The sequence below is a fragment of the Capra hircus genome, chromosome 4, assembly GCF_001704415.2.
Source record: "Capra hircus breed San Clemente chromosome 4, ASM170441v1, whole genome shotgun sequence".
Lineage (NCBI taxonomy): Eukaryota > Metazoa > Chordata > Mammalia > Artiodactyla > Bovidae > Capra > Capra hircus.
In genome coordinates, this window is record NC_030811.1 from 48,150,808 (window position 1) to 48,178,213 (window position 27,406).

General features: G+C 38.9%; 1 protein-coding gene across 3 annotated transcripts; it reads left to right on the forward strand.

Annotated features, from left to right (window-relative positions):
* Nucleotides 623-24,754, forward strand: FAM221A (family with sequence similarity 221 member A). Of its 3 annotated transcripts, none has more exons than XM_018047064.1 (7): nucleotides 623-745; nucleotides 3,104-3,277; nucleotides 8,068-8,258; nucleotides 10,097-10,303; nucleotides 15,518-15,622; nucleotides 18,014-18,096; nucleotides 24,250-24,754. In XM_018047064.1, exons 1-7 carry the CDS (start codon nucleotides 681-683, stop codon nucleotides 24,316-24,318), a joined length of 894 nt encoding a protein of 297 aa, XP_017902553.1. In that variant the 5' UTR covers nucleotides 623-680; the 3' UTR covers nucleotides 24,319-24,754. The 3 variants fall into 3 exon arrangements, with proteins under 3 accessions (XP_017902553.1, XP_017902554.1, XP_017902555.1); XM_018047065.1 differs by having other exon boundaries at nucleotides 18,017-18,096; XM_018047066.1 differs by lacking the exon at nucleotides 24,250-24,754 and adding an exon at nucleotides 20,574-21,251.

Genomic DNA, 27,406 nt, shown 5'->3' on the forward strand with positions numbered 1-27,406 from the left:
CTCTTTTCCAGGTAACTAAACCAAATTCTGGACATATTACCAATCGCCGGTAATTCAACTTTAAAATGGATTTTGCGGAGAATATTTCCAAAGGTTTTCGGTTTTGTTTTAATCCTAGCTAGTTTCTCCTGTTACCCCTTAAATCTGCTACTCACTTTTTTTTGAAGAACATGTTGCTATAGTGACACTCAAACAGAACACAGACACTCAAGACTATCTGATTTACTACGTCACAGTGTTTTTAATGCCAAATCTGAAAACACCGCTGGCACACTATCCAAAACCTTCTCAGAACCAGAGAAAAGTGCTGCACAAAGAAATACGCCCCTTCTGTGCATCCATTACATGCAAAACACTGCACTCCATCGTCACTCATTATTTTATTTACTACAAGGAGACCTGTCAGACCAGGAAGGAGACGGGCAAGGTTAGCGGAGTGCGGTAAACAGCATCCCTATAGCAGCAAGGTTCAGCGTGAAGAGCGAGTTTCTAGTGCCGGGAGTGGCCAGCCAGGTGAAAGCGCGAGCTCTGCGCAGTCACCGCGGTCGTCCTGCCGGGCCAATAGCGGAGCGGGCGAGAGGGGGCGCGGCCGGCCGGGGCGGGGCAGGTTTTGGCTGCTCGGGGCTCGGCTCACGTGCGCAGGGCGGCTGGAGCCGGAGCCTCCCGGTTCCCCGTCCGCCATGGAGCGGCTAACGTTACCTCCTGGCGGCGCGGCGGCAGTGGACGAGTACGTGGAGTACCGGAGGTGAGGCAGCGCCTCTACGGAGCCAGGAGGCCGGTCCGATCCCCTTCGCGGGAGGAGTGCTGGAGGCGTGGGCAGGGGACCGGCGCTGGGTGGCCTAGGCTCCCGGAATCCCGTTCCCGGGCTGGTGGAGGTGGCTTACTTTGATTACAGATTTCTTATTTCTAGTATTGTGATGACACGCAGTTCTATTCTAATAAGTCTCTTCCGAGGCCATTTAAAAGATCTCCGGCTCTGATCCCTTAACTCCAGATTTATGCAAAGGTCCACTGTTCTTAACTACCGTTGTAGATCACACGTTGAGTACACCTGGCCTGTAAAAGCAGACATCAGGTTTGCATGTTCACTTTGTAATAGGGTGTGACGTGAACTTCCAAACGTGCCCCGGACCACGAGGTGCTGGTTTTAGGAGAGACTTTGACTGGTTCTAGAGAAACCCTTATCCGGAGACTGGAAGCGCAGCCGCCCCTAGGGCTTTTGGTAGTGACTCACTGCCTGGGGCCCTGACAAAGGCTGGTGTACCTGCAAGAATGTGTTTTTTTTTTTTTTTTTTTTTTAAGGTCTCCCAAGAAAGATTTTTGACAGTTGGGAAACTGGATGAGAGGCAGGTGTGTGTGTGTCTGTGTGTGTGTGTGTGCAAAGGGGAAGTCAGATGATCACTACCTCAGTGGGAAGCAGGTGCAGCCTGAAACCTGAGCCACAGGGGTTGCTCTATCTAAAGGTGGTCCCGCCAAATCCCTTGGGTACAGGGGTTGCTGTCTGACTGCTCTTCCCTTGGACTGTCTAGGTGGTATACTTCTGAGTGACGTCTAGAAATATCTAGTAATTCTGAGCCAGAAAAAGTGAGGATGAGAAGCTTGATGGGTCAGGTCCCATTCCCAGTTAGGTTCACGTAAGGCCAGCAGTCTGGAGCAGCTTCTACCCAGAGCTTACCTAGGGCAGAGCTGCTCCTTTAGCCTCCAGTTCTCTAGGCCTTTTCCCTAAGAGCACTATGCTGGGTCCTGATGTTGACTGGACACCTTAGATACTTAGATGTTTAGGTATGTGGAATGTGGGCCTTCAATTGTAGTCTCATGCCTGGCCTATGAAATGTTCGGGCCTGGGGCGAAATTATTTTCCAAACATAAACTACTTGAAATAGTTCTCTGTAGAAGTTAGAGCCTTGCTGCTCATATTGTAGCCATCATGGACCAGCAGTGTAACCGTCATTGGGGAGCATCGCCAGGCCCATTGAGATATATTAACCGAATCTGCATTTGAACTAGATCTCCTGGGGATTCTGTAAATAAAGTTTGGGCAACAGTGGTTTAGAACTATATATAATTAATCTCTTTCTTTAAAAGTCTGCATTGATCTTAAGATCTTTTCAGTAGCTGTTGATATACTTCTTGGTAGCTATAAAAAGGTGAAATAGCCCAAAACTTAGCTCAGAATAAAATGCCCTTAGTTTTATTATTTATTTATTATTATGTACCTTAATTATTTAAGGAAGAAAGTTGTGATGATTTCATAGCTTCTGAATTGGTTTTTAGTTTATCCACCATAGCTAAAGGCTTGAAAATATGAGAAAAGGCACTGACTGCACTAAAAATTATGTAACATTCTGCAAATAACACTTTCCATGACTTTTAAAGGGAGTATGTTCAGTGAGAAATTTCTTCAGTTTTGACCACATGCTTTTGGTTGTGCTTCCTTTTTTCCAAGGGGGACAATTCTTAATTTCCTAAGAAATTAAGAAATAGCAGTAGCTTAATTTTTCCCATAAACATTTGAGGTCTTACTTCCAGAATTAGAAAATGATATGCCTGATTACTCAAGGCATATGTTAGGTATGAAGTGGTGCAGATCTAAGGGTGTTTGTGGGTTCTATCTTAGTTTAAACTTCTGGCCAGGGTTTGGAGTCAGGTATGGACATTAATCATGTTGTCTTCAGCATGGATGATTTTTGTACTATTTTGTTTTGGGGGCAAAGTATATTTAAAGGAGGAAAATATTAGAATTTTTAGCAGTTTAGTCTCTAACTTTAATGTGAAAAATGAGCATGTTTACTTCAGAATCAAAGGAGAAATTGAGCTGAATATGTGGTAATTCTCCAGTGATAAACCTGGATCTGTGAAGTCAGATGTTACGAATTCATTGACTTTATTATTTATAATCCTTTTTCATATGGGAAGCAAAAGCTTTATTACTATTGTGTGTAATTTTGCTGTTAACATGAGCCTAATATGACAAAATAAAGCCAAAGCAGTCTGTCTTCTGACTATACATTTGACTATACAAGTATAGCTTAATTTTAGAGTTTATTATTTTTAACCCAGAAAAGAAATACACATGGCTTAAGAGAAGTATCTTTTGTTGTAGAATTGTTGGTGAGGATGATGGAGGGAAACTTTTTACTCCTGAGGAATATGAAGAATACAAAAGAAAAGTCTTACCTATGCGTTTACAGAACAGATTGTATGTGAGTTGGCGATCACCCATGGGAATGGATTGTAAACTTGTGGGTCCAGAGACACTGTGTTTTTGTACACATAGGTAAGTTATTTTATTGCTAAGTTTTCTGGTGATTAGGAAATATAAAACTGTAGCAGGGCATATCTTCCTTCTATAAATAACATTAGTGATGATAATTGAGAAACATTTGAAAACAGGTATTTCTATAATATGGCAGAAATTAAGGTTTTGGGGGGCTATATTTTACATTTTTTTGGTTGTGTCTTGTAAGAACTCATTATGGAGTCCCATCACCGTTAAGCATCTTACCTCGTAGCATTGATAAGAAAGATATTGGTGCCTGCAGGCTTTGCTGGGGGTTTTTCGGTTTGGCAGGGGAGCACACTCACTCTGCCTCTCCCACCACTGGACAAGGTAGTAGAGAATGGGTCATCAGATTGCGGAGCTGATTTTATTTTGTTTATTTATTTTTGTCAAATGTGTTTTAAAATTCGTTTTTATTGGAGTACAGTTGCTTTACAATATTGTGTTAGTTTCTGAAAAGTGGTAGTCACTCTGTCGTGTCCGACTCTTTGCAACCCCATGGACTGTAGCCCGTCAGACTCCTCTGTCCATGGAATTCTCCAGGTGAGAATACTGGAGTGGGTTGCCTTTCACTTCTTCAGGGGACCTTCCCGATCCAGGGCTCGAACCCAGGTCTCCTGCTTTGTAGGCGGATTCGTTACTGTCTGAGCCACCAGTGAAGCCCATTTTAGTTTCTGCTGTATAACAAAGTGAATCAGGATATATGTATATCCTCTCTTTTTTTGGATTTCCTTCCCATTTACGTCACTGTAGAGTACTGAGTCAGAGAAGGCAATGGCACCCCACTCCAGTACTCTTGCCTGGAAAATCCCATGGGAGGAGGAGCCTGGTAGTCTGCAGTCCATGGGGTCGCAAAGAGTGGACGAGATTGAGCGACTTCACTTTGACTTTTCACTTTCCTGCATTGGAGAAGGAAATGGCAACCCACTCCAGTGTTCTTGCCTGGAGAATCCCAGGGACAGGGGAGCCTGGGGGGCTGCCGTCTATGGGGTCGCACAGAGTCAGACCCGACTGAAGCGGCTTAGCAGCAGCAACAGCAGTAGCGTACTGAGTAGCATTCCCTAAACTGATTTTAAAGTTGCTTGAGCTGATCCACACTAAAAAGTTTACCAGTCTACAAACAGAAGCATTTTTCCTCATGTTTACTAGTCTCTTTTTATATGTTAAGAAATGTTTTATATGAATTCCTTTATCTTTTATACACACACACACACACACACACACACACACACACACACGACTGGTTCCAGGACCCACAGTGGATACCAAAATCTGGGGATGCTTGTGTCCCATTACCTGGGCCCTCCTGTTTGCAGATGTGGATTCAGCCAGCCTTGGATCATAAACATGATTCTTGGAACACGATGTGTGGTTAGTTTAAGCACAGATATGGAACCCATAAACACTGAGGGCCTACTGTGTATTTATTGAAAAAAAATCTACACTTTAAACCCATATTGTTCAAGGGTCAATGCTGTGTGTGTGTATGTATATGTGTATACCTTTCTTTAAGCAAAAATACGAGCACATAAGAAAAGGAAATACATGAGGCTGCAGCCATTGATGTGTGTTACCTGCACTTGAGATTTGCATTTGGCTGTGTTTGTCATTTTCTACTTCAAATTTTATCACTGCTACAGATCGTAGTTGTAGAGCTCAAAAGGACAAAGCTGCTTCTTGGAAAAATTACAGAAACTATTACGTGGTTTTAGGTAAAAACTTTAGCTTTCTATTCCAGAGGAGCCATGGGAGAGCCTTCCTGTCCTGATCATTTCTGAGGCTCTTTCCTGACATAGTCTTTGTGCAGTTGCTGTTTACACACTTAAGATTTGCCAGAGGTGGTTAGGCAGTTGCTAGGATGAGTCATGTTGTGTGTAGATTGACTTGAAATTTATTTAGCAACCCCAACTAAAAACACTGGAGGAACAGAGGATGAGGGTTATGTTGATATTGTTTAGAATTGAAGAGAGCTTTGGTAAACTTCCATTGAAGTGAAAGTGGTAAAGAATCTACCTGCAATGCAGGAGACCCGGGTTTGATCCCTGTGTTGCGAAGATCCCCTGGAAAAGGGAATGGCTACCCATTCTAGTATTCTTGCCTGGAGAATTCCATGGGCAGAACAGCCTGGTGGGCTAGAGTCCATGAGGTCGCAAAAAGTTGGACATAACTGAGAAACTGACACTTCCAATGTTTTCTGGTAAACTTATGTTAGTTTTATCATTTATCCTTATATACGTTAAGTGCCAGTCTCATATCTATGTATAATGGTACAGCATAGAATTGACCTTCAAAATTGACCAACCCCACTTGGATGGAAAAAGTTCTTTAGTACCAGTTGCTCAGTGAGATCTCTGTCTAAATTAATTTTTCTCTTTTATAAAAGTGAAACCTGGGAGGTGGGAGGGAGGTTCAAGTGGAAGGGGACATATGAATACATATGGTTGATTCATGCTTATATATGGCAGAAACCAGCATAGTATTGTAAAGCAATTATCCTCCAATTAAAAATATTTTTTTAAAAATAGAAAAGTGAAAACATTGGAAACATTGAAATGAAGAATATAAAGAAATGTAGAAAAAAGACACACCAAAAGCCAGATGCTGTTAAGAAGTTTTAACATGTGTATGTACTTTTTTTATTTACATAATTCAATTCAGTTTAGTTCAGTTCAGTCACTCAGTTGTGTCCGACTCTTTGTGACCCCATGGACTGCAGCACACCAGGCCTCCCTGTCCATCACCAACTCCCAGAGTCTACTCATACTCATGTCCAGTGAGTCAGTGATGCCATCCAACCATCTTATCCTTTGTCATCCCCTTCTCCTCCCGCCTTCAGTCTTTCCCAGTATTAGGGTCTTTTCAAATGAGTCAGTTCTTTGCATCAGGTGGCCAAAGTATTGGAGTTTCAGCTTCAGCATCTGTCCTTCCAATGAATATTCAGGACTGATTTCCTTTAGGATGGACTGGTTGGATCTCCTTGCAGTCTGAGGGACTCTCAAGAGTCTTCTCTAACACCACGGTTCAAAAGCATCAATTCTTCGGCACTCAGCTTTCTTTACAGTCCAACTCTCACATCCATACATGACTACTGGAAAAACCATAGCTTTGACTAGAAGGACCTTTGTTGGCAAAGTAATGTCTCTGCCTTTTAATATGCTGTCTAGGTTGGTCATAACTTTTCTTGCAAGGAGCAAGTGTCTGTTAATTTCATGGCTGCAGTCACCATCTGCAGTGGTTTTGGAGCCCCCCAAAATAAAGTCTGTCACTGTTTCCCCATCTATTTGCCATGAAGTGATGAGACCAGATGCCATGATCTTAGTTTTCTGGATGTTGAGTTTGAAGCCAACTTTTTCACTCTCCTCTTTCACTTTCATCAAGAGGCTCTTTAGTTTTTCTTTGCTTTCTGTCATAAATGTGGTGTCATCTGCATATCTGAGGTTGTTGATATTTCTCCTGGCAATCTTGATTCCAGCTTGTGCTTCATCGAGTCCAGCATTTCTCATGATGCACTCTGCATATAAGTTAAATAAGCAGGTGCCAATATACAGCCTTAGTTGTTAATTATATGTGTGTATAAATATGGAACCAGTTTTTTATGACAGAATCACAGAAATGTTTCCACCTTGTTCATAGTAATTGCACACAAGATTTTTAATACCTGCTTGATACTCTGGCTAATCCAGTTGTGTTCACCATGTTTCCCCCAGAGCTCCCACAAAATCTCAGGGGCTCACCAGGTGGAGGGGCAGCTAAAGGGAAGGACAGACTCTACTTATGGCTCTTCCCCTAGTGTTAGCCAATTCTGTGTTATCTATTTTATATAGTATTATGGTCTGTAAAAGATTTTATTTGAAGATAAGTTTTCACTGTTAGAGTTAGAAAACTGTTTTCTTGTAATATACTTATCCATTCCTTTATTATTAGTTTGTGTTGTGTACATCACTATTTAAAGCACTATTGCTTATACTACCCTTATGCACAGAGCTCTTTATATACATGGAATAATTTTCTTAGGGTTTATTTTTGAACCATCTGGCTTAATGGATGGATCTTTTTTTGTTTCTTAAAACCCTATTAAGTGGGATTGGTTCTTTTATAACACTCTTTATAGTGTTGTGAAATATGCACAGTTTAAAAAAAAAACTTTGACTCTCTTTGCTAAGTAAAAATGGTATCTTATTGTTATTTTAACTTGTTACCTAGTATAATATTGAGAGTAATAAATTTAATATGATTTTACTGAGTATCATCTAATGAGAAGGAAGCCAGTGGTCTGAGAAAATTACGTACAGCATTTTAGCAAAGAGTTTGGCTTTTAACAGTGTTTATAATTTATTTTGAAGTTTAAAGTTTAAAGTATATTAAAATAAATTATATTAATATGTGTTTATTGAACTTATTTCAATTCTAAATAGCAGACCTGTGAAAATAAATGTAAATAATGCACTTTGATAAAGAGAATTTCATGAGCTTTTCTTCATACTCGTGGGTTATGTTTCTATATTAAAGAATCTGTAATAGTATTTTAAGAGAATTATATGCTATATCTTCGTATGTTGCTGTGAAAATTCTCCTTGATTAAAAATCTAGATGGGTGAAGATTTTCTCTGACCAAAGCAATGTAAGTGACAAGTACTGCATTTCGGGGGAGTGTATTTACACTTTACTAACAAGAACAATGAACAAAAAATAAAAATGAGAATCATTTTGGCTGTGAGAGAATACCAGTTATAATTTTTGGCAGTATCTGCATTGTGATATTATTTCTTCCCTTTCATTTCTTTTAGGTATAAGCAACATAAAACTGACTTTGAAACGATTCCTCTACAGCGCCCCATCAGTCTGCCTTGCCAAGTGAGGGGCTGCCCTTGCAGGGCTTACCTCTATGTGCCTCTGAACGGCACACAGCCCATTCGCTGCAGATGTAAGCACTTTGCTGATCAACACAGTGCGGCCCCTGGCTTTGTATGCAATGCCTGTGAGTTACATTATGATAAACATATAAACAGAATGCTTTTATCCCCTTACTGAATGATGTGTCTCTGTGCCAATTTCATTCAGCTACAGTGACATTGGACAACTGGGAATAATTTGATGAACACATACTCTAAAAGTTTGTGGAAAAACTTGGTTGTTCATATGCTTTGTAGTCATCGACCTTAATCTCTAATCTCATGTAATTTGAATAAGGTTAAGTAGTAGTAAAAGATTTTAAAGAATTACTAGATGTGATCTAATTCAAAATTTCAAATTCTGGATGTTCTACGAACTGAATTCCAGATCATCCTTAAAAAGGATTTTACAGGTCTAAAAATCTTTTATGGTTCACTTGCAGATTATTGTGTTACTGCATAAAACATGGCTTGATGGGAAAAACAAAATGTAGCTTGATGATTTTAACACTTTGTAGGCAATAGCACCCTTATCTCAACGTGCTTGTGCTGTGCTCAGCCCCTTCAGTCATGTCCGACTCTTTGCCACACTATGGACTGTAACCTGCCTGGCTTCTCTGTCCATGGCATTCTTCAGGCAAGAATGCTGGAGTTTGCCATGCCCTCCTCCAGGGAATCTTCCCGACCCAGGAATCAAACCTCATCTCCTGCCTTAAAGGCAGATTCTTTACCCACTGAATTACTGTATCTCAATACCTGTACCCAAATCCCAGCCACCATTTCATATGCTCTTGCCCTTGATCATCCTTTTAAAAACCCTTTGAAATAGGTAGAATATTTTTAAAGTTAGGTCCAGTATTTTTCTTCAGGAGATGGTTTTCCCAGTTCTCTTTGTAGTATCTTGAATTGAAATCTTACGATTAAATATGTTATAAAACATTTTTATTGACAATGGCAGACATAAATTGTTTCACTAAGTATGGAAGTATTTGAATAAAACTTATTTATTATGTGCCTTGGTTTCTGTACATATTTGTCAAAAGTGTGAATGTTTAAGCGTTTTGTTAATGGTCTATTCTGGACTCTTTCAATATGGTTTGTATTTTTATATATAGTGATTTCATTAAGATATAAATAACATGCTAAAAAATTCATATATAGTTGAAGGGTACAGTTCAGTGGCTTTTACATTCAAAGTTGTTCACCATCACCACAATAAATTTTAGAATATTTTCATCACCCCAAAAAGAAATTTCCTATCCATTATCAGTCATTCCTTATTCCTCTTACCCCTCAACTCTAAACAGCCAGTAACCTACTTTCTATCTCTATGGATTTACCTATTTTAAACATTTCGTGTAAGTGGAATCATAGAGTATGTGGTCTTTCCTGACTAGCATCTTTCACTTAGTATAATGTTTTTATGATTCATCCATGCTGTAGCACACATCAGTACTTCTTTCCTTTTTATTGTTAAACAATATTCCATTGCATCCTTTCTGTATCTGTGAGTTGGCCTTCCATTATGGCTTTTATGGGGAATTGATGCAGAGACATGTTTCTACATTATTTCTTCACTACGAGTTGTCCCCCCACACCTGCTTTTAACTCAGTATTTGAGGAGAGGACCTTCGCTTCCTAGCTTTCCAGTGTTTAGCCCAGTATCCTTTAGTCCTAGTTGGTTTTTCCAGTTTTTTTTTGTTGTTGTTGTTTTGCATACTCCCTTATGCTTTAGCATCTTTTAGAAATAAGAGCAGTGGCTGGAGGAAAGGAGTTCAGGGGTAGAGGTAAGAAGAAGCACTGGCGTCAGAGGACAGTGTATGAAAGATCCAGAATTCAAGTGATTTGGGCCAAATAGTGTAGTGGGCATATAACAGATTACCTATATTTGAAAACATTGAACTCCTTTTATATCTTGATTTAGGTTCTAAGTGTTCAGGATTTCACAGTTGCTTCACTTGTGCTTGTGGTCAGCCTGCATATGCCCATGACACAGTAGTGGAAACTAAGCAAGAAAGACTGGCTCAGGGAAAGCCAGTGGGGCAGGATGTTCCTTATGCAGCAATGGGAGGATTAACTGGCTTCAGCTCGCTGGCAGAAGGCTACATGCGATTAGATGACAGTGGAATTGGTAAGTGATGATATATGAACTGTGAGCTCGTCATTTTGCTTTTATATGTGCTAACAATACTGAACCCTTATATTTGTTTTGCACTTTAAGTTCTTTATGTTATTTTCAAAAAAAATCTCTAATTTGATTTTTATTTTTTTAATATTTTATTTTCATATGCAATGTTTGATTATTAAAGGAAAATTAGAAAACATAAGAGGAAAGATCCTTGTTCATGGAATTTAGATTATTCCAACTCACAGCTCCATTGTTTGTAATAGTGAAATAATACTTATTTGATGTGATACAGTTTACTTGTTACCCTACGTTGTTGTATGTAAGTTTCACCATTATAACTACCTCATTTTGGAAACATAGGCTTTTGTACATGTGTGTATATATACACATGCATGTTTGTATGTGATAGTTTCAGGTGAAACTAAGGGACTCAGCCATACCTATATGTGTATCCATACTCCCCCAAACTCCCCTCCTGTCAAGGCTACCATATAACATTGAGCAAAGTTCCATGTGCTCTATAGTAGGACCTTGTTGGTTATCCATTTTAAATAGAGCAGTGTGTACATGTCCATCCCAAACTCCCCAACTATCCCTTCCCCACATCCTTCCCCTTTGCAACCATAAGTTCGTTCTCTTGTCTGTGAGTCTCTGTTTCGTAAGTATCTACTGTAAATACTTCTGTTTATGTGGATTTTTAAATAATAAGCATTTACTTTGTAAAAACAAATTTTTACTTTATAAAAATTATGTAAACATAAGTGAATATTTTTTGTTATAAAAGATTCAAATAATAGAGAATATTTTCTTGTTGTAAAAGATTCAAATAATAGAGATGAAGTACAAATCCCTCTGGAACATTTCTCTTAACCCCAGATTCTTTCGTAGAGGGTAATTTGCTGACATCAGTTGATTTGTATTATTCTTTTTAGCATATTTTTTAATAGTTTAGTATTTTTAACTTAAAATTTTTTTTCAAAGCATTATTATACCAGGACATACACATCTGTTTTTTGTAACTGCTCCATAATATTCCACATTTTATATGTATATATATGTATATAAACTGTGCTTAGGTGCTAGTTGTGTATGACTCTTTGCAACCCTGTGGACTGTAGCCCACCAGGCTCCTCTGTCAGTGGGGATTCTCCAGGCAAGAATGCTGGAGTGGGTTGCCATGCCCTAACCCAGGGATAGAACCCGGGTCTCCCGGATTGCAGGTGGATTCATTACCATCTGAGCCACCAGGGGAAACCCATATATATGTATGTATGTATGTGACTATATATACATATACACACATATATATACATACATACACATATATTTGTATATGTGCACATCAATTTATATATGTGTATATATATGTATATATGTGCATGTATATGTATATACACATAGCAGTTTATCTAAATGTTTTCCTTGTTCATGGTATTTAGATTACTTCCATTTTATTTATTTATTCATTTTTGCTTTGAACTTGCTTCCTTGTGTACTGTGTACATTTGAGTCTAAGGTAGATGGAGAGAAGTAAAATTCTTGGGTTGAAGTGTCTGCATATGTGAAATTTTAATACATTCTGTTGAATTGCCCTTCAAAAATGCCGTACTTGTTTATACTTCCTCTAGTGATGTTGTAGTTTACCTATTTCCAAACATTTATACTGATCATTGATGTCATCAACCTTAGTTTCATTGCCAGTCTAATGTGTGAAAATATTGTCATTGTTTCAGTCAGTTGATTTCCCTGGTTATTAGTGAGAGAAGAGTCTCCTTATATTCAGTGGCCATTTTACTTTCTGTGAGTTGTCTGTTCATATGATTCACTCATTTTTATGCTTTATAGTTTCCCATTGATTTATAGGAAGTCTTCTTATGTATATATATATGGTGTGTACTAATCCTTTGTATTTATTTTGGATGTATTTTCTTCTAATACATCATTTGTCTTTTGGGATTTTGTTGTGGTTTTACAGTTTTTAAATATTGGAGGCAGGCCTTATCCTACTCTCATTTTATAAATATGCTCTCCTTCACTTTATTTAATTTTTAAAAATTCCATTCCAACTTATTTCATTTTACTTTAATGCTTAATTTTTCTTTTGTTTTTATGTTTAGCTTTCTCTTATATCTGGAATTTTTTTTTTTTTGTGAAAGAGTAAGGTGTGTATAACTTCAGTTTTTGTCCAAACTGATGACAAGTTATCCAAAAACATTTTTTCCCAAATAATTTGAAACTGTATCTTTACTATATTCTATCATACTTATTTTATGGCTTTGGCTTATTTATCTATTTTGTGCAAATATTTCATATTTTTAAGTATTCTTCATAGTGTGTTTTGATATTTGGTTAAATTCTTTCTGTTTGTGTTCTTTTTTCAAGATTGCCGTGACATATTTATGTATTTTCTTCTCTTGGTTATTTTACAACTAGCTTGTTAAATTCCATAAATAAATTCTTTTCAGTTTTTATGGATACATGATTGTATTAGGCTCATGCGTCTGTTACAGAAAACCCAATTATCAGTGGCAAACAAAAAATGATGGTAGTGATGTTACTGATAATTATGGCTTTGTACTGCCAGGGTTTGGTCCAGCCTCTTTATGTCTGTTACCTCATTTAATCCTCATAACTATTCTGAGTGAGGTGCTATTATTAATCCTTTTTACAGACAAGGAAAATCAGTGCAGAATAGTAAAACATCTTATTCTGTGTTATTCAACAAGTAAGTGGTAGGGTTGAGCTCAACCCAGAAATTGTTCTGGTCTCATTAGTCTGCCTCATTGTTGTCTGCTGCTGCTGCTACTGCTGCTGCTAAGTCGCTTCAGTCGTGTCTGACTCTGTGCGACCCCATAGACGGCAGCCCACCAGGCTCCCCCGTCCCTGGGATTCTCCAGGCAAGACCACTGGAGTGGGTTGCCATTTCCTTCTCCAATGCATGAAAGTGAAAAGTGAAAGTGAAGTCGCTCAGTCATGTCCAACCCTCAGCGACCCCATGGACTACAGCCTAACAGGCTCCTCTGTCCATGGGATTTTCCAGGCAAAACTACTGGAGTGGGGTGCCATTGCCTTCTCATTGCCTTCTTCATTGTTGTCTATTTCTGTGCAACTAATCTATTGTTTCCATAACTACAGCTTTATAATAAATTATTATGTATGACTTCATTTTATTACTTTAGGATTTTCCTGACCTATTCTTTCCTTTCAGTTTTTTCAGAACTTTGATATTTTTTTGAAAACATTCTATTATTTTAGTTGAATGTATAGATTAATGTAGGAAAGAAATACTGTTTTAAAATATTGAGTCTTCATTTCTTTGTTGTCTTCTGTATAATTACGTGGAATTCTCAAGTTATCTTCATAAAAGTCCTACACAATTCTTAACTTTATTTCTAGATATGTCATCATTTTTTGTAGCTATGATACGTGAGTTTTTCCCTTCCTTTGTATTTTCTAGCTGATTGTTTATATAAAAAAAGGAAATATTTTATGCAGCTTTTGTGACTAGTCATTATTACTTAATCTTAGAATTTTAAATGTAAATCGTTAGTTGATTTTGCAAATATTATTGACCCTTGAACAACAGGGGTTTGAACTATGAGGGTCCACTTATATGTGGATTGTTTTCAATAGTAAACACCACAGGACTGCATGATCTGCAGTTGGTTGAATCTGTGAGTGTCGAACTGGAGATACAGAAGACGGACTATAAAGTTATATGCAGATTTTGACTGCATGTAAAGGGTTAATACCCTTAACCCTTGCGTAGTTCAAAGGTCAACTGTAATGATATTTTTGCCTCTTCCTTTCCAATATTTATGAGTCTTCTTATTTTTGATTAAACGAAATGGCTGGTACTTTAAGAACACTGCTGAGTAATAGTGGTAGTAGCCAACATCTTTGCCTTTTTGTGACTATTGGTCTTTTATCACTTATATAAAGCATCTTTATAATAGAAAGAAAGGAAACCTCCCCCTTTTGACTCCTGAGGGATGGTGGGTGTAAAGAGAGGTGAGAGTGAGAAGAGGAAACATAAGATGTTTTTGTCTTGATTTTATATGTAGGGGAGCCTGGGGCAGAGAGAAGTCTGCCCTATCAGCCACGTACAGTCCTGGGTAGAGAGAACATCCTGCTGGAATTTGGCTCCTTTGTGAGGCTGAAGGAGGCTGTGATTCCCAGCTCATAGAGGGTGCTTGGAAGGCAGCAGAGCTGTGAGGCAGCAGGCCTGCCATGACATCTGTCATAGCAAGGGCAAAGGTGACAGCAGAGCAGAGCTCCATGTGGGTCTCCTGCTCTAGGGAATTCAGTAGAAAAAGAGGCGGGCATCTGAGAGGTCTGTGAGGCTTCCTGTGCAAGAGTGTGAGGCTACCAGGCCCTGAGAAGCTGAGAGATTAAATTCCCACTTAAGGCCAGCCTTTAGCACCTGAGATCAGTAGTGCACGTAGCAACCAGAGGACACACAGGGACCTGGCTGAACCTGAGCCGTCTTGTCTGAAATTCCCACAGGTCACAAGAGGGAGGAGCTGAAAAGAAGGGAGCAGGAATCTGAAGGCCTGAGCGGTTGTCCTCAACAGCACACTGTTCACTTTATAGAAAAGGATTCAGTTTAAAAAGCAAATGGGACTAGAAGTTTATTTCCTCCCCTCTACCGGTGGAAGGGGACAGGCATGTGGGGGAAGGGTGACGTTTATGAAGAAGTAGGGCACTTACCACTTCTCTCTGCAGTTTCCTTCCTTTTGGTCCTGAAGTCAGTGTATTCAGCAGGAGGTCTTTGTAGGTTGTGGTTTAGGGTTGTGGACGTTTCCTCGTTTTATTGAATAAGTTTTCTTTATTTTTGCATTCCTTGTCTTTAGATGGTGTCCCAGTGAGGAATGGAGGAAAAATGTTTATTCAGCCCTCTTCAACCAGAGGCTTTTTTCCCCTCTGAATGTCTCACTTTTTATTATGTTTTTTGACTATGTTAAGGTTTTATACTTCTTTGCTGACGTATAGTTGTGTTTTTGTGTAATTTTTTTCTGTGAAAAAGATCTCTCAGAAATGCAGAAATGCTTTTACCCATTTGACTCTATATGGCAGATAAAAATTTTAAAAAAATTCTTTTTACAGAAAGGATTTTTCTAATGATTCTACTGGGGTTCTAATTTATTTCACTTTTGAAATAACCTCCTTGTATCCTAACAGAGATTTAATTTTCATTCTTCACATTTTTGTCCTCAGGTGCACCATCAGCTGAATTTTTAGACTCTCCAGTTACGGCCATGGACCACCCATTTCTAAAGGCATTTCAAGCATCATCTAGCTCTTCTCCAGAAACGCTAACAGGTGGTAATGAAATTAAACTGAGAAATATTTTTGGTTTTAGTAAACAAGAATGTTAATTGATATATTTTCCAGATTACTGTTTTCCCCCCCAATATTACCATAATTTGATTATAATTTTTCTTTCATATTACCCAGGCACTAAGAAAAAACAATGAACTTCATTTTTAACTGGGAAAAACTGCTAAATTATGAAGTGAACTGAAGCTCAGTCATGTCCGACTCTTTGCAACCCCATAGACTGTAGCCTGCCAGACTTCTCAGTCCATGGGATTTTCCAGGCAAGAGTACTGGAGTGGGTTGCCATTCCCTTCTCCAGGGGATCTTCTCGATCCAGGGACTGAACCCACGTCTCTTGCATTGTAGGCAGACGCTTTACCCTCTGAGCCACCCAGGAAGAAGATTCTGATAATACTATAGTTTGGAGCTTTAAAACTTTACTCTGCTTCATGTAATTGCTTTGATGTCTGAATAAGAACACCCTCTAGTGGTCTAATTGCTTTGATCCTTGAAACTTTAGGTTCTCCAAAGTAAGATGTAATCTAGTGATAATCATAGGTTAGCAAGGTTTTATCATTCATAAGTTACACATAAAAATGAATGGAATTTATTTTTAAGCACTTTATTACATTTTCCTTATTGTAAATAAGAATAAAAACAATGAAAGACTATATGATTTATGAGGTACTTACAACCCACTCCAGTATTCTTGCCTGGAGAATCCCATGGACAGAGAAGCCTGGTGGGCTACAGTCCACGGGGTCGCAAAGAGTCGGACACGACTGAGCGACTTAACTAACTAACTACTATTTTAAAATATTTTTAAATAAGAATTTTCCTTTTATTTTCATACAGCCTTTCCAGGTACCCTGACCTTTTCCACAAAGAATTTTAAGGCTGCTTACAAAACAACACACAATGACGAAATTATAAAATGTAGACAGAAGTTAAGAAATTAAAACCAAACCAAAAGGACATAATTGTGTCGTTTTGTTTTGTTTTTAGTTAAGGTATAGTCAGTTGGAGATAGTTAAAAAATTATTTCAGTTTTGAAAACTTTGAAAGCAGATATTAGCATCACTTATGGTTGCCTATGCAAACTGCCGTAGTCCATTCAGGTGGCTGTAACAAAATGCCATAGATTTGGGTGGCTTATAACAACAAAAAGTGACTTCTCAGTTCTGGAGGTGGGGAAGTCCAGGTAAGGTGCCAGCACGGCTGTGTTCTGGGGAAGGGCCTCTTCCTGATCCGCATGCACTGCCTTCTTGTGTCCTCATGTGGTAGAAGGGTTGGGAAGTCTCTTTGGCGTCTCTTTTATAAGAACACTAATCCCATTCATGAGGGCTCCACCTTCATAACCTAAGAACCTCCCAGAGGGCCCACTTCCTAAGACCATCACACTGGGCATTAGGATTTCAACATATGCCTTTTGGTGGTGGGGGGCACACACATTCAGACCGTAGCACAAACCTTCAGCAGTTACTTCTGTGCATTATCTGTTGCAGGGTTACAGCAATTTTTAGTTACAAAATGTAAAATGTAGTTGAACAAAATTGAGCACTGATGTGAAATAGCTATATGGTGTTACTTAATAGTGCTTCCCTGGTGGCTCAGATAGTAATGAATTTACCTGCCATGCAAGAGACCCAGGTTCAGTCCTTGGGTTGAGAAGATCCCCTGGAGAAGTGAATGGCTACCCACTCCAGTATTCTTGCCTGGAGAATCCCATAGACAGAGAAGCCTAACTAGGCTATAGTCCACTTGAATATTTGGAGAATGTTTACCAATGAACATTACTTTTTTAAAAACACATGTCTATATGCTTTTTAATATTTTTTCTCCACTATAGTTTCTCACAGGATATTGAAATAGTTCCCTGTGCTATACAGTAGGACCTTTTTTTTTTTTCATCTGAATGTAATAAATTTGTGTCTAACAACCCCAAACTCCCAGTCAATCCTGTCCCTCCCCCCACCCCCCTAACATTACTTTTGTCTTATGATGCTTTCTGAAAAAGAGGGAATAAGATCAGTGATTCATTTAGATAATTTCTGGTTTGAAAAGTAAAATCACTTGGTAGGAGGAAAGTTTTTTTTTTTTCTGTTTTTTATTTCAGAAGAATTTATAATTATATCAAATGTTACGTATTACAGTTGGCCCTTGAACAGCACAGCAGAATTAGGGGCCTCAACCCCTGTGCAGCTGAAAATCCTCATGAAAGTGTACAGTTGGCCTTCTATATCCGCAGTTCCTTCACATCTGGGCATACAACCAACCTAGTATCATATAGTACTGTGTGTAGTAGGTATTTATTGAAAATAACCCAAGTAGATCCACACAGTTCAAACCCATATTGTTCAAGGGTTTGTACTGAGATTTGATTTTCCTTGTTAGTAGGTACAAGTAGTCAAGTTTCTTCCTTAAGGAAACCGGAAGAGGACGATATGGCTTTCTTTGAAAGACGACACCAGGAGAGGGTAAGTCTGTTGGAAAATCTGCTTACATTAAGCATTTACTTGTAACAGAGACACTGTAGGGCAATTATATATTGATTGTGGATCATCATTAAAGTCTTTACTTATAGCTGGTGTTAGGCCTTGAGGCTTATTTAGAATAATTCAGAGAGAAACAGGTCTGCTAAAAATGATAATGGCCACATAACCACGATGGTGTGATCAGTCACCTAGAGCCAGACATCCTGGAATGCAAAATCAAGTGGGTCTTAGGAAGCATCACTATGAACAAAGCTAGTGGCAGTGATGGAATTCCAGCTGAGCTATTTCAGATACTAAAAGATGATGCTGTGAAAGTGCTGCACTCAGTATGCCAGCAAATTTGGAAAACTCAGCAGTGGCCACAGGACTGGAAAAGGTCAGTTTTCATTCCAATCCCTAAGAAGGGCAATGCCAAAGAATGTTTAAACTACCACACAGTTGCACTCATCTCACAGGCTAGCAATGTAATGTTCAAAATTTTCCAAGCTAGGCTTCAGCAGTACTTGAACTAACTTCCAGATGTTTAAACTAGATTTAGAAAAGACAGGAACCAGAGATCAAATTGCCAACATATGTTGGATCATAGAAAAAGCAGGAGAGTTCCAGAAAAACATCTATTTCTGCTTCATTTGACTGTGTGAATCACAACTGTGGAAAATCCTTAAAGAGAATACCAGACCATCTTACTTGCCTGCTGAGAAATCTGTATGCAGGTCAAGAAGCAACATTAAGAACCAGACATGGAACAATGGACTGATTCCAAACTGGGAAAGGAGTATGTTAAGGCTGTATGTTGTCATCTTGCTTATTTAACTTATATGCAGAGTACATCATGTGAAATGCCGGACTGGATGAAGCATAAACTGGAATCAAGATTGCCAGGAGAAATATCAATAACCTCAGATATGCAGATGACAACACCCTTACGGCAGAAAGCAAAGGGGAACTAAAGGGCCTCTTGATGAAAGTGAAAGAGGAGAGTGAAAAAGCTGGCTTAAATCTCAACATTAAAAAAAATGAGTTTTTAATTAAGTAGCAAGTATCTTTTTTTATCTGACGTTACATCAGAATCGATTTTGTCCTGACATGGAAGTTTCTAAGGGCTACTTCTAAGTAATAAGAAATATACCAAAATGTACAAATAATTCCAATTATGGAAAGACATTAAGCATATATATCTAGACAGCATATTAAAAAGCAAAAACATCACTTTGCCAACAAAGGATAGTCTTTAGTCAAAGCTGTGGTTTTTCCAGTAGTCATGTATGTATGTGAGAGTTGGACCATAAAGAAGGCTGAGCACTGAAGAATTGATGCTTTGAACTGTGGTTTGGAGAGTCCCTTGGACTGAAAGGAGATTAAACCAGTCAATCCTAAAGGAAATCAGTCCTGAATATTCATTGGAAGGACTGATGCTGAAGCTGAAACTCCAATACTTTGGCCACCTGATGCAAAGAACTGACTCATTGGAAAAGACCCCAATGCTGGGAGGGATTGAAGGCAGGAGGAGAAGGGGACAACAGATGATGAGATCATTGGATGGCATCACCGACTTGATGGACTTGAGTTTGAGTAAACTCCGGGAGTTGGTGATAGACAGGGAAGCCTGGCGTGCTGCAGTCCACGGGGTTGGCAATGACTCAGACAACTGAGTGACTGAACTGAACTGAACTGAGATATCCAGTGAACTAGTGAGGTTGCTCAGTTGTGTCTGACTCTTTGCGACCCCATGGACTGTAGCCTACCAGGCTCCTCTGTCCATGGAATTTTCCAGGCAAGAGTACTGGAGTGGGTTGCCATTTCCTTCTCCAAGGGATCTTCCCAACCCAGGGATCGAACCTGTGTCTCCCGCATTACAGGAAGATGCTTTACCATCTGAGCCACCGGGGATGCCCATATATATATAATGTATATTATATATTATTAAGATAATAATATATATAATATATATAATGATATATATTTTATATTTATATTATATTTTATATCTTAATAATATATAATATACGTTATATATATACTATATATATGGGCATCTCCAGTGGCTCAGCAATAAAGAATCCACCTGCCAATGCGGGAGACACAGGTTCCATCCCTGGGTTGGGAAGATCCCCTGGAGAAGGAAATGGCAACTCACTCCAGTACTCTTGTCTGGGAAATCATTTGGACGGAGGAGCCTGGCAGGCTACAGTCCATGGGGTTGCAGAGAGTATATACCTTATTGGGCAGCACAGAAAGTTCTTTTGGAAAACACTGATCTAAGAAAAAGAAGTGTGATAGAATCTCAGGGGGAAAGAGGAAATGGTCAGAGTGAGAAAAGGAGAGACTATTATTGCAGCATCATCGAGGATTTAATCAAATCAGTGTTCTTAGAAAATACACAAAGACAACTGAGCTTTAGTGTTTCCTCATAAGCTTATGAGGGGCAGGGTTCTAAATTCCTTCTTTCCCTCCTCCAGGAACTTGGGCAGTGTTGACTGCCTTGAAAACATGTGAATAGTATTTGCTTGTGGCAAGGTAAATGGGGGAGTTCTTATCTGTGAATGTTTTAGGGGATATCCCTGGCCCATCCAGACCTAGAATTTATGGATTTATTGGTTGTAGTTTTATTATAGCTCTTAAGCCTGTGTGATGAATGGAGTGTAAAAACTAAGAAACTCAAACCTAACGACTTTCTCTCAGCTGACCTGTACCATTCACATTACTAGTGCTTGTCTTATACTCCAAAAAACTTAAGACAAGCACCATTGAGGGAAAAGGACAATTAGGAAGCTGAATCTGATGGGTTCAGGGCCGCCTGTAGAAAGCAGTAACATCCAAATCTGGTTTTGCTTTTTGCTAATCAGTATCATTGGGTGTGGGGAAAAGTTGGTTTTGATAATTAAAGCTTTTGTGGTAAAATAGCTTACTAACTACATCTATATCTTATTGAAGAGTTGCTTCTTAGCTTGTTTTATATATCAGGTCAACTTGTTTTCTTCCATTGTGGATGACCTTTGGTCTCTTTTCCCTATAAAAGGAGAATTGTATTAAGGAAACAATTATTAAAGGTCAACTAGTTGCACAATACTGTGTTAATGCCAGAAAATTTTTTTAAAAGGGAGCAAAAAGAGATGTTTTGCCATTTGGACACTGTATTAGGGGGATGTATTTGCTAGGTGGGCTTCCCAGGGAGCTCATTGGTAAAGAATCTGCCTGACAATGCAGAAGGCGCAGGAGACCTGGGTTCAGTCCTTGGGGTGAAAAGATCCCCTGGAGAAGGAGATGGCAGCCTGCTCCAGTATTCTTGCCTGGAAACTTCCATGAACAGAGGAGCCTGGTGGGCTACAGTCCACAAGATCACAAAGATTTGGACACAGCTGAGCACACACACACATTTGCTAAGTACTGTTTGAAATGAGCAAACACTGCTTTGGCTTTTGCTTGTATGTTTAGCATCTTTGATCTTTTTGATGTTGTGTGAAAGTGTTAGTCACTCAGTCATGTCTGACTCTGTGATCTCATGGATCGTCTCCTCTGACCATGGAATTCTCCAGTCAAAAATACTGAAGTGGGTAGCCATTCCATTCTCCGGGGGATCTTCCCAACCCAGGAATCAAACCCAGGTCTCCTGTATTGCAGGCAGACTCTTTACCATCTGAGCCAACAGGGAAGCCCTTTTTGATGTTACTACAAATCTAACCCTTGACCCTAAATGAGAGGGGTGAGTAAAAGTTGCTCAGTCATGTCTGACTCTTTGCAACCCCAGGGACACCACAGTCCATGGAATTCTCCAGGCTAGAATACTGGAGTGGGTAGCCTTTCCCTTCTCCTGGGGATTTTCCCACCCCAGGGATCAAAGCCAGGTCTCCCACATTGCAGGCAGATTCTTTACCAGCTGAGCAACAAGGGAAGCCCAAGAATACTGGAGTGGGTTGCTGCTGCTGCTGCTGCTAAATTGCTTCAGTCATGTCCGACTCTGTGCGACCCCATAGACAGCAGCCCACCAGGCTCTGCTGTCCTTGGGATTTTCCAGGCAAGATCACTGGAGTGGGTTGCCATTTCCTTCTCCAGTGCATGAAAGTGAAAAGTGAAAGTGAAGTCGCTCAGTCATGTCCGACTCTTCGAGACCCCATGGACTGCAGCCCACCAGGTTCCTCCATCCATGGGACTTTCCAGGCAAGAGTACTGGAGTGGGTTGTAGCCTATCCCTTCTCCACCAGATCTTCCCTACCCAGGAATCGAACTGGGGTCCCCTGCATTACAGACAGATTCTAGCATTTATCGAGTGCTTACTAAGTACCTAGATTTATATATAATATATAATCTTATTTAAACCTTTGGAACAACCCCTTACATAGTACCTATTACTATGCCTTTTCTAGAAATTACAAAGCTGTTAGCTAAATAACTTGCCTTAGGTGGTTAATCACTACTTAAGGGACTTCCCTATAGCTCTGATGGTAAAGAATCTGCCTGCAATGCAGAAGACCCAGGTTCAATGCCCGGCTCAGGATGGTCCCTTAGAGAAGGAGATGGCAACCCACTCCAATATTCTTGCCTGGAAAATTCCATGGAAAGAAAAGCCTGGGAGGCTACAGTCCATGGGGTCACAAAGAGTCAGACACAATTAAGTGACTAACATACACAGAGAGAATTCAAGTACTCTTCTGTCTGATTCTAAGGCTTATAATCTTTGTCTTAGAATGGAGTGTTCTTTGAGGGACCTATGGATGGCCTGTTGACTGACTACTGGTACAGAGTAGAAGTGTGATATGAGTGTATAATATTTATATTTGGTTGTGCTATGAGACATGCAGGATTTCAGTTCTCTGACCAGGGGTCAAACCTGTGTCATCTGCAGTGGAAATGTGGAGTCTTAACCACTAGACCACCAGAGAAGTCCCAAGTGTATGTATCAATGAGGTTCCCAACCAACTGAAAGAGGAGAGAGAAAGGGGAAAAGATGGGAAAGAGACTGAGGTGGGAGTCATTCAGTTTTATAACTAGGAAGTTATTTGTAAGTTGGTGAGATTGGGTAGACTGATTTTACTAGATCTCTTCTGCTTTCTTGGTATTATTCCTATCACATTAGAAGATAAGAGGCCCTGCCTCCACCCACCCAGCCCCATAATTTCTCTTCCTTCTCCTGCAGGGCCAAGGCAGTGGTGCTGCCTGTGGGAATTGGTGTATGTGAGCATGAGTAGCAGTAAGAAGACATGTTTTGTGTTCTTTGGAGTCTCCCCCCCACCCCCACCCCTCCTAGAAAAGACTGTGTGTTTCTAAAAGATCAGAAGGCTGCTTCTTAGGGTATGCAAACTGCTTCTTTGTTTCAGTTACAATGGAGAAAGACAACCTTCTGGAAGGTAACTGTTGCAATGCAGAAATCCGAATTGTAGGAAACTGTCCTTTAAGCAGGATGTGTTCCAGGGGTAATCGAACTGGATTAGGTGTTTCCTGTAATGCTGTAGGGAATGTGCACAGGCTGGATTTAAGGTTAGGCATTCAAGCTTTTTTTTTTTTTTTTTAATTAATTTTAGAGGCAATTAAAAATAATCATTTCTCCAAATCAATATTCATTATATGTTATGTTGTTAAAATGCTTTGGTAAAGTTGAAATCAAACTATACTTGATTATGTTTGTAATTAGAAAATTTTGTCAGTCTTTGACAATGCTTCACCCACACACAGAGCCCTTGATAGGACCCTCTCTGCAGGGTTCTTGCTTTTGTGCTCATTGTGTGAGTCTTCTGTTCAGTCAACACTCCTCAAGTCTCTCTTGTGTGCTGAGCTCTGTGTGTATGTGTTTATGTGTGTGTGTAAGTGAGACTCTCTGCCTCTTCCCCTCCCTCTGGCCCACTCTCTCTGTCTCTAAGGTGTTGCTGAAGTCTGCCTTTGCTCTGAGAGAAAGAGAAGAAAAAGAGGAGCAAGAGGGGTTGGGAGCTTGTATACCCCAATAAACCATATTTTAAAAATTCAATTAGGTCCCTTCAACATCAGGTTGTGGCTTTAGTATTTAGCAGCTTAAGAACTGCTAAATAATTGTGTAAAATGGCTGTGATAAATAAGACATGAATCCAAATGAGGTATGTACCACTTTTTTTTTTTAAGGATGTTTTACAAATTAATATATCAACAAATATTTTAAATTTTCAGATAAAAATGGAAAAGGCTGCTAAGCAGAAAGGAAAAGCACCATTGCCAGCAACTATGAAACCTTCATGAACGCTACTGGGGAAATTAAAACCAGCATCCAAATATGTCTTTTGTGTGTTAATTATTTAAACATAATCATAGTTTATTTTTCCTCAAATTACTTACATTTTTTCTATGTAAAAATGTCTTTTGAATGTTTCCTTATTTACATGTGATAGTACCTTATATTACTTTTGCCAAAATTTATGATTTATTATTTTATATAAACTTTTTTCTCTCTCGTAACAAATGAGGCTATTTTCATGTTAGTCAAAACCTTAAAGTACAGTAGCTATTTTGAGTTTATAATAATGTAACCTTTTCAGGCTACTTAAAATTTTTAAGATGTTATTGAGGGTTTGAACAAACATTTCATTCAAAATAGTTAAATTAAAATCTTTAGTTTTTTTATTTTCTAAACTTTGTAATATTGATTTATGTTTTAAAATAAAAACTTTTAAAATTACATAATTACTTTATAGTGGTATCTAATGATTTTTAGGTTGTTTTGTTAATATGAGGGGCTTTCCTGGTGACTCAGATGGTAAAGAATATGCCTGCAATGCAGAACACATGGGTTCGATCCCTGGGTTGGAAAAATCCCTTGGAGGAAGGCATGGTAACCCACTCCAGTATTCTTGCCTGGAGAATCCCACGGACAGAGGAGCCTGGTGGGGTACAGTCCATAGGGTTGCTAAGAGTCGGACATGACTGAGCAATTTCACTGGTTCATAGGGTTGCAAAGAGTCAGACATGACTAAAGCGACTTAGGAAGCATGCACATTAACTATGAATTATTGATAAGTGTATTGATACCTCCTGTGTGCCATTTCAATTTTTGTTTGGTCCCCCTCTAACCATAGTACTGCTGTGAAACACTTCTAAGCAGACTTCTGACAGCTTCACATGGAAGCTGTTTGATGGCACTCTGTCTTGGGACCACGCCATTACTCTCTTGCTGTATTATCTAAAGATCCTCTGACACTGTAGCTTGGGATGCTCACTGGAACCCCTCTGCATCATACATGTTAGTGCATGTGGAACATTTACTATGACTGACTACATTCTATGACATAAAACAAGTCTCAATGCTTTTTAAAGATTCAGATAATAAATTATGTCCTCTGACTACAATGGCATTAAATTAGAAATCAGTAACAAAGATGTCCCAATATCTGGGACTTCGCCAAATATTTGAAAGTTATACAACATATGTCTAAATATCCCATGGGTTGAAAAAGAATTCAGAAAAAGAATCAAACCACTTAATGGAATGAGAATGGAAATAAAAATATGTGTGATTCAGCTAAAGCAGTAGTTAGAGGGAAATTGAGAGTGGCAAATGCCTATACCAGAAAAGATTTCAAATCAGTGACCTTAGCTTTCACCTTAAGAAACTAGAGAAAGAAGAGAAAATGAAAATTAAAATTAAATAGGAAAAAGGAAATAATAAAGATCAGAGCAGAAATGGAAAACAAAAATTATAGAAACATGAATAAAACCAAATGCTGTTTAGTTCTTTTTTTTTGAGAAAAAATTGATACCTCTATTAATAGCTAGATTAATCAGCAAAGGAGAAAAAGCACATAATTCACCATTAGGGACAAGAGTGGTGATGTTACCATAGTTTCTGAGATAGTAAAGGAATGTTATCAACAATTCATGCCAATGAATTTGCTTAAATTCCTTAAAAGACACAAAATGTAAAGTTCATTCAATAATTAATAGATGACTAGCCTTAGATTGATTTTATGCTGATTAGACTTTTTCAATTAAAGAAACTGAATTTGTGGTTAGTGGCATTCCCACAAAGAAAATTCCAGGTCCGAATGGCGGCACTGTGAATTTTACCAAATATTTAAGGAACAAAGATTGCTAATTCTATGCAGACTTTTTCAGAAAATTGAAGTTAGTAGTTTTTACAGCTCATTCTATGTGGTCAGTATTGCTCTGATAACCAAACCAAAGACATTGCAAGAAAGGAAGATTTCAGACCTATATCCCTCTTGAACATAGATGCAAAAATACTTAATATTTTAGCAAATCTAATATAAGAATATATAAAAAAAGATAATACATCATGACCAAGTTTTATGCAAGGGTTGCAAGTTTGGTTTAACATTTGAAAATTAGCCAGTATAATTTATCAAACCCAAATTTATCATTTGGGCTTCCCTGGTGGCTCAGTGGTTAAGAATCTGCCTGCCAATGCATGAGAGGATGGTTTGATCTCTGGGTTGGGGAAGATGCTCTGGACAAAGAAATGTTAACCCACTCCAGTATCCTTGCCCAGGAAATCCCATGGACAGAAGTCTGGTGGGCTACAGTCCATAGGGTCCCAAAAGAGTAGGACACAACTTAGTGACAATAACTCATTGTAGTTAACAAATTAAAAAAGAACCACATGATCATTATCACAGATGCAGGACTATTTGATAAAACTGAATATACATTCATAAAAACTCCCAGCAAACTAAAAATAGAAGGTAATTTCTTCAACTGGTAAATGGTATCTACTAAAACTCTACAGCCAGTATCAATGGAAAGAAAGGCAATGCCAAAGAGTGTTCAAACTACCACACAATTGCACTCATCTCACACGCTGGTAAAGTAATGCTCAAAATTCTCCAAGCCAGGCTTCAACAATACATGAAATGTGAAATTCCAGATGTTCAAGCTGGTTTTAGAAAAGGCAGAGGAACCAGAGATCAAATTGCCAACATCTGCTGGATCATCAAAAAAAGCAACAGAGTTCCAGAAAAAGATCTATTTCTGCTTTATTGACTATGCCAAAGCCTTTGACTACGGGGATCACAACAAACTATGGAAAATTCGGAAAGAGATGGGAATACTATACCCGGCTCTTGAGAAATCTATATGCAGATCAGGAAGCAACAGTTAGAACTGGACATGGAACAACAGACTGGTTTCAAATAGGAAAAGGAGTACGTCAAGGCTGTATATTGTCACCCTGCTTATTTAACTTATATGCAGTGCATCATGAGAAATGCTGGGCTGGATGAAGCACAAGCTGGAATCACAATTGCCAGGACAAATATCAATAACCTCAGATATGCAGATGACACCACCCTTATGGCAGAAAGTGAAGAAGAACTAA